Genomic DNA, 15,646 nt, shown 5'->3' with positions numbered 1-15,646 from the left:
AATGTGTTTCTCAAATATATTTTTGGCTTGACATCTATAATGCATTCATGCCAGACTTGGAGAACAGTTCCCCTCCAGCAGCCTGAGCCATACAATAAACAATTGTACAATCTTACAATATAAAATAAACAAAACCAACAAAAAAAACAATCCAATCCTCTTTTTTCCAAGGGTGATAGTTTTCAATTATTAATGTGTGTCTTTTTTTAAAAATGATTCTGCGACAGATTTCAAGAAACACAATCAGTAAATATCTTTCTTCATCTTTTTTTTTTTTTTTTTTTTTTATAGAAAACAATCTGTAAAAAACATTCTGTTGTCTTCCTCTGAGTTTAGCTAGAATTGTGACAAATTTACCAAAATGGTTTCAATGGAAAGGCATCTGTATTAGAAAGTCATCCTCGGAAGGTTTTTAAAGTCCACTGAAATCAGGAACGATCATGTGAAGCGTCTGTCGAAGGCAAGTCGCTTCCTGAGTCGACTGAAAATAAAGCGCAATACTCAACCCATTAAAGCCAAAACACATTAGAGAGGGTGTTCGGATTGTGATATGTACAAAAGCTGATTCATAACATCATTCAGATCAGTGCTGGTGACGGGACGTCTTCCTGGTAAGAACTGTTCCTCTTCGCTACAAATGCACACAAAAGAAAATAAAAATATATATATATATATATATATCGGACAAAATATTACAAGAATACAAAAATAGCACAAAGTTAAGTGTCAACTGAAAAACATCCCAAACGTTCAGTGTAAACATTTCTAATCTGCTACAGGTTGTGAGGCTCCACAGGTGAACCTCGAATGCAGCCGACTGTCCTCATTTCCCTCTCGTGTTCATTGGAATATGTTGTGTACATGTTGTGTAGCAATGCGACGTGTGTTGCAGGTGAAACCGCCAAAGGGATCAAAGTGTTGGACAGCAGGTACAGACTGAGGCTCCTCAGATTGTCAAGTTCTCAGACGAGGAATTAGCTGCAGCTTGGAGATGGACTCGGCACACCACATAACAAATAAACAAACACGGAACTGGTCGGCTTTAAAAGGCTAAACGTCTTCTGTGCCAGATCCAGTGGAGTGCAGGAGAGCTGGATACACTGATGTCAATATGCATAAATGGCACATTACCGACATGCTGCAGGATTAAAAAGCCATCGACATCCGTTTTATGCACCATCACTGCTGACAAGCAGGGCAGCACGGTGACATGGCGGGCGATGAGAATACTGCTTTTTTTTAAATTTTTTTTTTTAGTTGGTTTCAGCGTGCCTTCGAGGCCTTCAGTGGCTCACATGTCCATGTAATCGTCCTCTTCGTCCGACTCGCTTTCAAGAGACGACTCCTGGCTCGACGTCTCCTGCACCTCCAGAGCCGGCTGGCTCAGGGAGTCCTTTTTGACTGTGGCCGCAGACTGAGACGACAAGATGACGTTCTGTAGAGGAGCAGATAGACGGGACCACTGTTGAGTTATGCTAGACGACGGTTTAGCCTTTGAACTCCATACATATCATCCGCCAGCGGCTGCGTTGGTAGTTTCATTTTTGTGATGTCACTCAAATGAGTCATATCAATAAAATATTTTCAAACAAAGCTGAACGGTTATGGAGTCAATAAAGTCAATAAATCAAAAATTATTGATAAAAGTATTCCAATTAGGACATGAATAAAAAACGACATAAGCTGTATTTAAAACAAATAGAAACATCTAATTTGACCACATAAACACAATGCATAGGAAATTGAAGAAATAATTCGAAAAATAATTTTTTGTTTTTGAGATATGCTCATCTTTATGTGCCAAGGCGTTTATAGTTTTCCTTCAGGAACGTAATGTGATCTACGGCTTTCGTCTACAATGCGGTAGACAGAAGCCGTAGCTTCCCCCTGCGAAAAGAATGACTGCTCTCGCTATTATGGTTAATTTAATATCGATATAAGCAGGATCTTCCGAAGCTGCGCACGTTTTCTCTGCATTTATGAAAAACAGCTGCATGCGCGGTTATGAGCTTGCACACAGAAACACACACACGTAGAGGCAAAGTGCATACCTTAAGTCTTTGTTTGGTTTCCTCTGAGATGCTGCCTTTAGGGGACAGAAGTGTGGGAGTCGGAGGTGTTACTGTGATTTCTGGTGGGAACTTTGTGACGGAGGAAGGGATGAAGAGCTTTGGCATGTTGTGGGGGACGCGGGAGCGGATTCGGCTGGGGTCTGGAAGTTTAGACTGATCATCGCTGGCATACTGCTGCTGGTCTGAGAGAGAAAAATAAGAGGACATTTCTACAAATTAAAACATCTTCAAGACACTTGAAGCAACCGAGAGTCCCGTTAGGTTCAGTTTAAAATCAGATTGTCATCTATTCAACCTATCAATCCTGCTCGGGCTTTTCTTCCCGTCACACCTCTCAGTCAAAGGTTCTGACCTGGGCAAGGTTGTGCGGTGCTACATGTGGCGGTTTCCTCCTGGAACCAGGATGCTGCCGACTCTTGGCCTTGGGATACAGTGGCGAGTTTCATCTGCTGACAAAGGTGCGACTCCTGCTGTCGGTACGCAAGTCCCTCTGAGGGCTCCTCCCGGTCATCTGTGGGCACAAACGATGCACCAACAAAACACCCGTTAAAGCTTTATCATCACAGTTTTACAATAATTGTTATCCTCGAGTGATCCGAAGACCAGACAGGCAATATACAAATGAAAGTACGTTTACCATCCCCCTGCCAACAACGATAATTGAAGCAGACTTTCTGCGCAAGTTTCAAATACGTAGTGACAAAAGACATAACCCCCAGCTTCTAGGACAGTGAGTACAAGTTGCAGTAGTCGGACGTAGAAAAACATAAAAAATCATTCTGAACATTTGGCATTTATTGGCAGAATGTTAAACAGATACTGTGGAGATTTATATAGGTAAAAACCATCAGACAAAACTAACACGAGCAACAACGAGATTCATGCAGAAAATAAGATGACGCGATCAGTGAACTAGGAAAACACAATTTATTTATTTATATGCAGGTACTCGTTACACACACACGTTCAGTGAACTGATTTATGGTGAAAAAGGTGCGCGCTATAGCTTGCCACATGACCTTCAAAGAGTTAAGTTGAATTCCCCACTGTGTAGATGTAATGGGTGAGAACATGGACTGCAATTTGAAAAAGAGACCCATGAAGTTCGCTGTGAAGCGGCATCGTGGGTTTCTTAATTAAGAGCTCTGCCTGACATAAAAGATTAGCACTTTGTACTCGAGGGGATGTGTTAATCACAAAAACAGAACTTGTTGAAAATGTCATGATGAAGTTGAAGAAGCAAAGACATGATTGGAGCCTTACAGTAACTGACTGTCAAGAACACATCATAAATTATCTAAATGTAAAGCTTCACATAAAAAAAATACACTAGATTGTAACAGTAAAGTGACAAATATGAATTTGTATCGACGGATATATTTGTACTGTTTTTTATTTATTTAAGTAAATACGTCTTAAATGTATACCATCTGTTTTTGAATTTTTTTAAATAAGTGGCCAATCATTTTAAAAACAGCAGAAATGTCATGGTACAAAATGCTGATTGTCATTAGGTGAGATGTTTGTGCTCAAGTCAAAGTAGATTTTGAATTAAGTCCATGTAATATGAAAACTTGTTTCTCAAGACAAATGTGTCAGTTTGTTGCCTGCAAGATGTCTACAGATAAAGAGTTAACATTAAGCTTTAGTTTCAGGTTGCAGTAAAAAGCCCAGAGCTGAAAATGGGCCCAAAACAAGGAGAGAGCCAAATGCAGCAGCTCCATTTGATGAGCACGTATCTGAAAGGAAATAAATGAAAGCTGCCTCAACAACAAGAGGATGGACTTTAGTCTCCAAATGCTCTTTTACTGCCTCTATGAGCCTATATGAGGCTCTACTGGCCTCATTACAAAAACCTAATGGCTGATCTAATGACTACAAAAGAAAAACACTACCAAATAACGCATGATTCAAGCCCACAGGTTGGGTTGGTATTTTATCAGGGGAATTCCAGCTGAAGACACTGGCTTTAGATATAACCCCCTCCCCCCCCCCTGCCCCGCAAACCTGACTTTTCATTATGAGGATCAGCAATTAATATGCTAAACCCCTCTAGAAGCTCAGAAAGAGAAACACTCTTCAGGACAACGACTGTGAAAACTCTTGTTGGGGAAATAACAGTGAAGAGAGTTTGCTGTTATGTAACAGCTGTGTGGAAGTCCACAGGCGCACCCTGCTGGCCACATGGAGGAAAGCTCTTTCTTCACAAAATGAATTGGCAATTCCAAAAGAGCAGTTTCTCACTAAACTCTTCGGTGCATCAGAGATGACGATACATTTTATTAATATGCGTGTGCATTGCATTGTGCAGAGAGCAAAGAACCCCAATAGAGTGGTGTTGGAGAGGCGACCACTGTACCTGTGTGTGGTAGGAACGCCATGGCTGCTGCAGGGTGGCTAGCGGCTCTCCTGTGCTGTGGCTGGTCGTGGAAGCCCGAGGCTTGAGGTCTGGGCAACTTGCTCAAGGGCTCATATACCACTTTGGCTAGACCCTCCGGGGTGGACAGCGGGTGGCAGGTGGTGTGGCTGAGCAGGACAGGTGTCGACAGGGAGGCGGGGAAGAAGATGTCCTTGGTGTACTTAGGTGTGGTCGGGGCATCGCCTACAGACTGTTGGAGACAGCAGGAGAGCAGCGGTCGTGAGAAGGTGCGACTGATGTTGGAGATCCAGTGCCAGCATTAACCCTTTCTGAGAACTGCACATCCTTTCCCCTGGAGACAGAATCTGGTCAGAGTCGCAGTCAATACCACTGCACCTTTTCAAACAACACATCAGCGTCATCAGTCTAGGTCTAGGCTCTTTCACAGAAGCGGTAATGAAATCCCTTATGGAGTTGCGGTGTAGTCCCCCAGGACTTCAGAGGCTTACATGTGTGCTGGACTGTGTGTTGGGTGTTGGCAAGGAGCTCAGCGCTACATCCCACTACATCCCTCTGCGTGTCTTTTGAGGACCACTTACAAGCACAAGAGCTGCACAAACAACCTGTGACAACAGCCGCCGCGCTCCCACAGCCGTTGCCACGGCAACACCGAGGAGAAATGAATAAGCCGTCTCTAGTTTTCAATTTAAAACAGAATGAAAAAGTTGGGATAACAAGCCTTTAATTCCAGCTCGTCACTCTTCTGTATGAAGCGGGGCAAAATTGAAGGAGCTGAAGAAATTATGTGGTGTCCAGTGTTGGGAGAATTGGATTGCCTTAAATAGGCAGATGTGTGAAAAGAATGAGAATGCTTCCATGTCAGCGGTAAATATCTCAAGACTTCAAATCCTAGAGGAAACACACAGAGCCACGTGACTATCGTGACGAGCATGCTTTGACAGAGGCAGTACGTGTGCACATAATTTGGCAATCACACAGTATACCATTTTTCTCTGGCTCTTTGGTGGGAGTTTAAGTCAAATTGTGCTCTGAGTCACAGCTGTGTATGATGGAGCTCCCGATGGGATTCACACAGCACAGGCAAATCAAACAACCAGTCGACTTCAAAAAGCTCAGACCGATCCTTCAGCTCAACACGGAGCGGCACACAGCCGCTTTGATGATTCATAGCTCATGAATTCAAAACCACAACAAGAACACCAACAAGTCAGCTGGACCGTGTGCATTAGGAAAAAAAAAAACACTGTAGCCGAGAACATTGCAGCACATAGCATGCAGCCTGTCTGTAGGCTACTCGAGTGTTCGCTGTGTGGGGAGGGTGGGCCGCTGTCCCACAATGAAGGATGGTTCTGTGCAACTACTGAGCTTGAGCAGTAAGTCAGCTGTACTTGTCGTGTAGAGGTTTGATCAACTTTCTAATGCAATTAAATGACCGGCCAACCAAATATTTTCATTAAATTGCCTGCCCAAACTGGAGGTACCGGCACTTTGTGAAGCAAATAACCAAAATTCTTCTTAGACGAATAAAACCTCAACATTCTTCCTAGCCTGCTGATATACAACAGGTGAGACTGGAGTGCTCTAATGAAGAGCCTCCATCGAGTCTCTAAAAGAGCGGCACCATAACAAGCAAAAAGATCTTGAAAATATATCAGCCATTCATTGAGGGACAGTAACTAAGCGCACAGGTCATGTAGCCTTGTAATTTGATGCTTCTGATATGGCATCAAACTGAGGGAGCAAACAATACACGGCGCACAGCGCAGACACTTTTTCTCGCTCAGCACTATGCGAGCAGACCTCGCTCTGCACTTGTGGGGGCTTGAAGGAATGTGTGAACCTGTAAGAATCAGGCTAGAATTGTTCATGCCCTCGAATTGAGAACTCTTTGGTGCCTCCTCACATTTCCCACTACATACAAGTGTAATCAAATGGTGGCAAAATAATTACATGTAAACAAACAGCAGTTAGATCAGACTGCAGAAAAAGAGAGTACGCAGTAGAAGCATCTCATCAGCATCTCATCAGCATCAAGGGAAAACAACACAAACCAGCACATGCAAGGCCACCGTCGTAATGACAAGTCACCATGTACACCCGACAAGGTAAATATAATCCCAGTTGAAATATAAAACGGTATAATCATATTAAAACATTTTGTGCGGACATGAAGTGAATCAAGATACTGTGGAGATTTATATAGGTAAAAACCATCAGACAAAACTAACACGAGCAACAACGAGATTCATGCAGAAAATAAGATGACGCGATCAGTGAACTAGGAAAACACAATTTATTTTGCCCACAGCTACTTTTAGTAAGCCTGAGGTTCAGGGAACATCACCGTGACAACGGGATGTGGGCAGAGAGACCCTTGTCGATTGTGTGGGCAGAAGGAGGGATGAGATGAAGAGGGAGTCACCGCCACAGGATGGAAGCAGAGCAACTCACAACCCCATGAAGAATACGAGTGAATACAAAGCTGAGCTAATAGTCGTTTTAATACTAGCGAAACCAATTAGATTTTATGCAATTACACATTTCTTGTATTTAGACCATTGTCATTTTGCATTGTAAATCATATATCCATTGCAATAGGCAACAAGCATACCGATGCCCAGTTGAAACCAATTACAAGTTTAGCTTGGCGAGTGAGGCTAGGGGGACAACAGGGAGCGTTCACACCACGCTTTGGGCTATATTTAGACTTGGCAGGCTGAAGCAGGAGAGACTTGAAGTTACTCATCAGTTGAGCACATTGTACTACAGATGCTGCACACTAGCAGACAAGTAAAATTAGCATTCAAACGACTTGGATTGGCAGATGGTTAGGGTGTATAACATCGGCAAAACTCAGAGATCAATGGTTGCTGTTGCTCACTAAAATACTGCTCATGCACCATAAACTGGTCTTGAGTAAAGCCTTAAATCATCACAACCTTATGGGAGACTATTCCAATAACATGTAGGGAAAAAAAACAAGTATTTCGCATCAACTTGGATAAAAGAGGAAAAGATACATTTAGTACATTTAGCTTTTTATACAAATGGTAAACTACAATATGAGCTATGATGCACAAGGGAGACACATTGTAGGGTTTGTTTTACCTGTCTTTGGGCAGAAGTGGCCAACTGTATCTGGCAGAACTTCACAGCTTGGTCCAGAGCTACATCCTCATCAACCTGAGACAGGAGAACAGCCAGAACAGAGACATTAGGGTACAGCAACTTGTCCAAGCAACATAGGCTTGTGTTTCTATTCCTCAGTGTCAAATATTTTCACACGTGTTTCTGGAGCAGTGAGTGTATTCTGACAATTCCCCATACAGTATATACACCCGTATGTGGTGACCCGTCCTGTGTACACACCATGTTATTACCAACTATGTCTCCACACTAATGCCAAACCAAAAAGACATTATTCAGATTTTCTATCATGATGCCTTCTGCCTCCGATCATAGCACCAGTAAAGAAAGGCTCAAATTACGGCCCAGTACAGCGAGTTAGTGAGCTTAGCCACAGCCCAACATCGTACACCGAGCAGTAATCTTGTTCACACAGCGGTGATGTTCCTTCCAGCAGTCTGCTGTATGCAGAGGTTCAGGGACCCCCAAAGGGAGGGATTTTTACAGCGGCCTCATTCTAGTTTTTAAATTATGCCAATTGTTAAATGGACTGAGTCAAGCTTCAGTGCATCAGAGGACAGCCCCTCTGCTTTCAATTCATGTCTAGCTCTCTGCAAACCTTCCTTGTCAAACCGCAAACAGACAGACATGTCAATACAACATAATAATTACTATTAGAATGGAGCGAATTTCAACAGCAAACATCTCTAGCACATCAACTTATTGTGACATGATGTACTGTATTCTAATGGCGTCTGTCTAGAACACACGATTCATTGAAATGTACTCCCTTAAGAGTGAGCTGAATAAAAGTTTAATATCCAACTGCAATATGCGGAAGTAGCAACACATAAACATGCAAACGATGCAAGCTATCGATCAAAACAACTAAAACCACATGCAGCTGTGCAATGCAGCGGACCACAAAACCGCTGCAGTTTGTTCAAGTAGGTGCAGAAACTGGAGATGCTTCTGGAAAACGTCCAGGCATATTAATTGCACAGCTCATTTGGCGACAGGAAACATGTCATGGCTGGTTCTGGCTACTCTCTCCTACGGGTGTGTCTAAGAAAATATTCTCTTAAAAGGAGCACAGGAAAAACAAATAAAAGAATGTAGCGCTGCTGAAGCTGGCCCACCTCTACCGATTTCTTCTTTTCAGCTGTCCCTCGCCTACTACCCTCCCACTCCAGATACAGCTCTCTGGCAGTACACAGCTAATGACATGGCAACTTCTGTAGGGCAAGCATTGATCTTCAGCTCAATATGGCTATATGCTGATGTGAGCTGTGCTGTAACTACAGTATCAATGCCATAGAAAGCACAAAAAGTTTCAACAACTGAACATTTGCTCTAGAGACGCAAAGAAACTTCTCGCATCTTTGACACGTCCTACGCAGGAGGTCAGCATAATGATTTCATGAATGTCACACAGTAATACCCTCTCCTATTACAATAGTCTTTTTTTTTTTTTTCAAAAAGGAGCCAAAATTGGCCGACAGACACTAGAAAATTGATTCAGCACATTCAAAATGTAGTTAAATTGAAAAATAAAATCAACAATGACTAATCCACACTACTTATGAAACAATCTGTATCCTACAAATACCCTGTTGTTACTTTTAGAGTAAGCGACTTGCTTCACGAGACACAGAGGTTGAATTTCAGTTTCTGCAAGTAAAAACTAAACCGCACTATATGAACTGGATTCGTCACAGTATTTGAAAACTGAAAGAGGGAAAGCACCTCACCTACAATGGGTGTTGTGTTACTAATTTGGTTAGGAGAGGGGGTTCCCAAGCCCAATATCGTTTCGGTGGGCAATATCAAGCTTGCATGACTTTGCACAATAACAAAAAACTATTTCAGGGCATAAACTCAAACAGATAATGCCATCTGTGTGTATCGTTGTACATCTTGGAGAGGTTTTACCTGTTTCATGAGCATATAAGTCTCTGACATGATCTTTTCAATGCGGGCCAGGTCGTAGGTCATGACTTTCTGGCCTTGCTGCCACACTCTGTAGGCATCAAGCAGCAAAGTTTTTCCGGACTCCACATCGTCAAGAAGCTTTCTTTTCCTGTTTGGCCGTCGGAGCAGCCCCGGATCAGTCCCGCTGGCTGCCACAGTGACCTTGGTTGTCGAGGCTTGGAGCTGCTGCTGCCTGGAACTGATGCTTAACTCCTCTAGAGACAACTCTGGGGTCCGGCTGCTGTCAGTCACTTTCTGCTGGGGCTCCATGACACTCAGGGAGGTCTCAGCCTCCATTTGGTTGCCCTGAGAATCTGTGGTAATAGAGGGCCTCCTCCAGGGGCCAGTGGCCAGCTCCATGGGCTCCTCTGGCCCTGCTTTGTGTCCCTCACTCCCAGCAGTCTCTACCTTCCCAGGGTAGATTTCCTGAACTTTACTCCCTTTATCTACGGCTAGCGGTGGTGGAGTGAGTTGTGCCTGGGATTCTTCCTTGGGCCCTGTATCAGTGGCACAGGCTCCCTCTGTGATCCCAGGCTTCTTAGGTGGAGCATGTTTGCCGTCCTCCGAACTGGGCCTGTTGGATGCGTCCGTTGTGGTCATCTCCCCCATTGAGGGCACAGGCGCTTTGTGAAGCTGCTCAGACACCTGAAAGAAAACAGAACTAGTCAAAATATGAAGTGGGTGCATGCCAGACGTCTAAAGTGGTCCTCAGATCTTAGCGACTGTGAAAGTATGTCGTGATTTGTACTCCCTTACCCTTTTGAGACTGTTCAGATTGTCCTCCAGGACTTTTACAGTTAGGAAGAATGCTCGCTTGGCCAAAACCTGGCGATCAACATCCCGTAAATACTTCCTTCATAGCAGAAAAAGCAGCAAGAGAAATGTCATTGACCAAATACATATTACATAACCGAAGCATGAGAAGGTTGTCATACCAAGTGGCTCCTTACTTTCCCTGGTCAGGGGTTCTCTGCAGCATAAAAGAGACTTTCACCAGAGTATCGTGATCCTTGAGCTGAGACAACACCTCCAGCAAGAGGACAATGGATCGGTTCATATGAGAAGCAAAACTTCCTGGGCGGTCAATCTCATCCACTGGAATACGCCAGATGCCCTGAAGGAGGCAAAGAGCATACAAAAAAGAAGCAACAGAATGTGGAGTTAAGTTTGACTGTGTTACAAACAAAAATATTATGTTTTCCACAAACACACTTGTTTGTGCGGCCTTAGCTTTCAGTATAGCAGGAATTGAATTTTAAAACATGGATCAGTTACAAATATGAATCCAAACTGGTCAAAGAGGCAAAATATTGTCTAGGAGGAGTTTAACTGGTTTCACATTTGACTGGACAACAAGCCAACAGGCAAGTGTGTAATTCTGGAAGTTATGTTTCTATGACCGCTCCCTGCTGCTACTCTAGGTTTTCAAGGGCCTATCGAGTTTATGAGACAACAAAACAATCAGCAGGGACACATGGTAAAACTGAAAGAAAAAGTAGAGGAAAACACAAGAGGAATGAATGAGAGTTAAAAGCAGGGCATTCAAAACAAGAAAGCCCTAATGAGGGGATAGGAAGGCTGCAGGAGAGATCTTGCAGACTGGCTGGCCATGTTGGAGGTGGGGATGAAGGGATGAGGTGGGGGGCTTTCTCTCTGGGCACACATGATGGGCAGCCTCATTAGTGCTCAGCTCTGTCCAAGCAAAGCAACAGAAGAGCAGACTGGCTGCCAACAAACTCAGCTCTTCTTTGCAGAAACTGTGATGAGGTGGGGTTTTTTTGCACCTTTTCTGTGAGCACATGTCCTCTCAGCAGGTGAAGCGAGGTTCTGCACTCTGAAGCTACTGATGCGAGTGCAGATGGTGGCCTAGGCTGTGTACATTCACATAGCACATGGCGCTGAATACAGCGTCTGGCCTCACAAAATGTGTGCGAGACCAAACAAAGATGACCATATCAGGTTAGAACCAAACAAAAGAGATGGCTCCATCTGCGCCTGAAGGCACTAGGGAGCACAGTCCTCCTCACAGACAGCTCCAGATTGTCAGGTGACATTTCCAAAGCCACCGGCCGTGGAACAAAGCAGGGAAGAGAGGCAAATGAAACACCTCAAAAATAATTCACATTCCTAAGGACGGACTTAAACCTGGTTGTTACTTGCGCGTTGTAGGAGCCTCCACAGATGGCACCTGAGCTACGAGCATGCAAAGACAAACCAACCTCCACAATGCCGAGGAGGAACTGTAATTAACTCTAATCTAATATCTCAGGCCTTTATACAAGCCGTGTTAATATCCTGTTCATTTTATTTGTCTGACACATATATGGAAATGTAGATTTTTAAGACCTCTTGTTTCTAAAGCATTTAAAAACTAATTGGCTGTCTTTGTTAACTCCTTAGACTTGTTAATAGTTATTTTATCAGTGAACTATTGGCGACAGTCATGAGTGAAGAGCTGAGTGTGTGGACAGCGAGCGCCACAAGCTGTGATGAAGTCATTTTCTGGCGCCGGTTTCACTGCGCCAAACAAAAACTAAAGCGTTATAGCCTGGATCTCACTAACAAAGTGTCAAATAGGCAATCTAAAAATATAATGTACAAACTCATCCCAGATGACACAACCTTGCGTTTACGTTCAAGAATTCCTTTGAAATATCCTGAATCAAGGATGTTTTTTTTCACTATTAGTTCACGAGTGCTACTGACTTTCCGTTTGCAGGCATCCGTTAAGATTAATTTAGAAATAAATATCTCCTGCTCTGATGATGCAGGAGCAAATACATTCTAGTGGTCAACATAAAGCTCAAGCGTATGGCTCCAATGGCGAAGATATCATATTCTGCTGATCAGGCAGGGCATAGGCAGGTCTTAACTTTTCAATGCACAGATTTGCAAATGCCTCAAACAAGAATAAGACAAGTATGATGAGGGGGTGGGCTCCACACAATTAGAAAAAACATCTCTAGTGGAGGAGAGTTCTTCATCCAAAATCTGTTAAGGGAAAGCAGAGCCATGGCTTTACACAGATTATGCTGTAGCACAACAGCTAAAGCAGATTTGTAAGACTAACTGCAATGATTTTAAGGATCTTTTTTTGAGAGAGAAAATATGACCATTGCTTGATATCTAGAGCAGCTTTGGCAGATGTGACCAATACATAACGCAAAAATCAGAGAGAGATTAAGATGCATAGCAAACAAGGGACGGGCAAGGGATAAATACATGAGGAGAAAAGCCTTTGGTACAAATGGTTCAAAGGGGTTTTCTCCATTTGGTTTTAGAGGAGAACAATTAGATAGAAGACATTTCGCACCATTAGGAAATCCTAATTAGTCGCGTATTCATGCATTACAAACAGCAACATGCCGTTGCAGGAAGCATGAAAAAACAAAAACAAAATGCTGGCTGCCTGCTGAACAAGATGATTGGAGGAAATCCTCAACCTGTTGCCTTATCAACTTCACGTACTCATGTCTTAACATGCCGCCAGTGGCAGGAAATGCACAGGCCCAAAATATGACCATAGAATGTATTAACTGCAGGGAATTTGCACAAAGCGAGTGTTTATGTGGCTTTCGGCAACCAGCAGTCACTAATGCAGCTTACTGGTAATAACAATATCACCATTTCATCAACCAACTACAACTTTAGACTGTAGGATTTACAAGAAAAATCCAAGATGAATGGTAACCTGCTAATGCTACCTGCATTTGCCAGGTGTAACTTTCATCATTCTATATTTTTATGTCTTACAAGCAGATCTGAACAGTTTCTGAACATTTAAGACCCCCAGGAGGACTTACTTAAATGCATTTTCTTTTGCTGATCTGTAACATTCAACAAGAGCATCCCTGAACGAAGAAGACCACTCCAAGTATATCACAAACTCTCAGAAAAAGACACAGGAACTCTGCTCACACAAAAATCAACACAAACTTGTGCTTGATTTGGTAAAAGTCAGAGGAAAAAGAGAGAAAGTGACTCACCATCACCAAAGAAAGCTACTCCACTGTGCCTGTGTTAGTATTCTTTCGGACAGTTTCTTGCTGGCGGTAGCAGCACCAGCAGTGCCTCCACCCTGAAAGAGGCTCACGCTGAGAGAGCAAGGGGTGGACTGCATTTGGGTGCTAGGGCAGCGAGAAGAAGAAGAAGAAGAAGAAGGAGGAAGCACAGCTGCACACGGCAGAACAGGAACACAAGAGGAGGAGGAGGAGGAGGAAGGCTGCTGCCTTGGCAGAAGGAGATACTGCGCTGTAGTCAGGGCCTATAAGCTCAGTATGCCACCGACTCGTTCCTCTCCTGCCTTCAAACCCTGCCATCTCAAAACAAAAAACACCCACGCACTATCTCCGCTCCCTCCTGACCCCAGCCTGCTGGAGTTCTCTCCCCCCCCCCTCCTCCCTCCTCCCTTCCTCTCTCACCCCATAAACAGTGTACAGCCAATCCTTGTAGGCCTTTGCCAGCCAATCGGATGCAAGTTGAGAAACTCCCGCCCCATTAGTACACACCCACACAAACAGAGGAGTGAGAGGAGAGAGAGAGAGAGTAATGAGGAAGCAGAGTGAGTGCAGCAGAGAGATGAGTAGAGAGAAGAAAGGGCCAGGGGGAGGGGTAGAGTGTGATCAACCTGGAAATGGAGCAAAAGGAAAAGAACATAAACGAAAAAATGAACTCAATGCTACCACATCAATGTAGTGGGAGGCATCAAGAGGATGGCACACCAATAAGGAAAAAGAACAAACACAACTTGAGTTAAAAAAAACAAAACAAAAACAGGTTTGTATGAGTAAACCTTTTAACCACAGAAACACTGACTGCTGTCTGAGGAAAGACTGTGTACACACAACACATCTTATCTGTTCAGCCAGCAGTATGCAGACAACAAGCCCTCACCTTCTTCCTTTCCTCTTTTTCAACTCTGCGTCTCTTCAGCTGGCCACTATAAACATACTTAGCTAACACACCTTGTTTTTCCTGTTTCCTGTGGCAAGTGTGAGAGAAGAAACTGTTCACTTGAGCTTGACATTTTTCAGCAAAGAGCAGAAGAAGGCAATGGAAAATAAACCGGCAGCCAGATTCAACCCAGTTCAATCAAAGTCAAATCAAAACATAAACTTCTACAACATTGGGCCAATACTCCTCCCCCAAGAAAAAAAAACATAACAAGGTTCTCCGAAATGAAGCTCCACCTACAGCACAGCTGAGCACACAAATGTTTGAGTCATACATCAAACCAAAGCAAGCAATAACTGTTCCCCAGAAGACTACCCTAACTGGATATAACAAGACACGGAGGCCTACCTATGAGCAAAGTTACATTCAAGCAGTCAAGTCAAACATGAATGCTGGTTCTGAAGAGACAGAATCTGTTCAAAACATGTTCTCTGCAAAGTTGCAAGACAGGGATGGATTTCTGTTTTTCTGAAATGTAACAATAAGAACATCTATCTTCTCTGGAGCTTCGCAGAGAGAGAGAGAGAGAGAGAGAGAGAGAGAGAGAGAGAGAGAGAGAGAGAGAGAGAGAGAGAGAGAGAGAGAGAGAGAGAGAGAGAGAGAACATGCGAGTGGGTGGAAGAATATGTAAGCAAGAGTATGTGTATATATGCGAGTGTATATGTGTGTGTGCGCGTGTGTCTGTTCGAGGGGAAGAAGGGAGGAGGGAGGAGGAAACACTGTGCCAGAGTGAACACACAGGGACTCTTCACGATCTCAGTAGTCCTGAGCAGCCGGAGGGCCCGTTATGACTGCACCATTAAAACCAATATCATTAGATTCAGACTTGTAATTCTGTGACAAGGCTTGGGAATAAATGTTCCATTATAATCATTTACCCATAATGATGACATTGTTACAACACAAGAAGATTTGGGAATAGTCTATGTTACTTCACAATATCTGTACCCACAAAAATCCAAGTTATTCCTCAAAAAGCAGATCTATTCTGGGTTTATTAATTCATTATCCCTAAAATCGGGATAGAAGATTGTGTCCCTAGTCTGAGCCTTAACTGGCACACAGGTCAATAGAAATACATGCCATCATTTTAAAATGTCAAACAGACAGTAAGTTTTTTTTTTAAGAGTAAATGCTCTAGTAT

General features: G+C 43.4%; 1 protein-coding gene across 5 annotated transcripts in view; it reads right to left on the bottom strand.

The window, feature by feature from the left end:
* Positions 1-2: 2 nt before the first annotated feature.
* The window catches only part of cabin1 (calcineurin binding protein 1), a 34,090-nt gene continuing 18,446 nt past the window's right edge, over positions 3-15,646 (bottom strand). For all 5 annotated transcript variants that reach the window (XM_034540820.1, XM_034540821.1, XM_034540823.1 and 2 more), the window contains 8 exons: positions 10,500-10,663; positions 10,306-10,402; positions 9,511-10,194; positions 7,561-7,635; positions 4,432-4,681; positions 2,425-2,583; positions 2,052-2,254; positions 3-1,435 (listed from right to left, as the gene is read on the bottom strand). In XM_034540820.1, coding sequence (XP_034396711.1) covers positions 1,292-1,435; positions 2,052-2,254; positions 2,425-2,583; positions 4,432-4,681; positions 7,561-7,635; positions 9,511-10,194; positions 10,306-10,402; positions 10,500-10,663 — 1,776 coding nt within the window. In that variant the 3' untranslated portion in view covers positions 3-1,291. The remainder of the gene's footprint in view (positions 1,436-2,051; positions 2,255-2,424; positions 2,584-4,431; positions 4,682-7,560; positions 7,636-9,510; positions 10,195-10,305; positions 10,403-10,499; positions 10,664-15,646) is intronic.

Source organism: Cyclopterus lumpus, chromosome 9 (assembly GCF_009769545.1).
Source record: "Cyclopterus lumpus isolate fCycLum1 chromosome 9, fCycLum1.pri, whole genome shotgun sequence".
Classification (NCBI taxonomy): domain Eukaryota; kingdom Metazoa; phylum Chordata; class Actinopteri; order Perciformes; family Cyclopteridae; genus Cyclopterus; species Cyclopterus lumpus.
The sequence above is the reverse complement of the archived record's forward strand: the minus strand, read 5'-3'. Positions and strand labels throughout refer to the sequence as shown.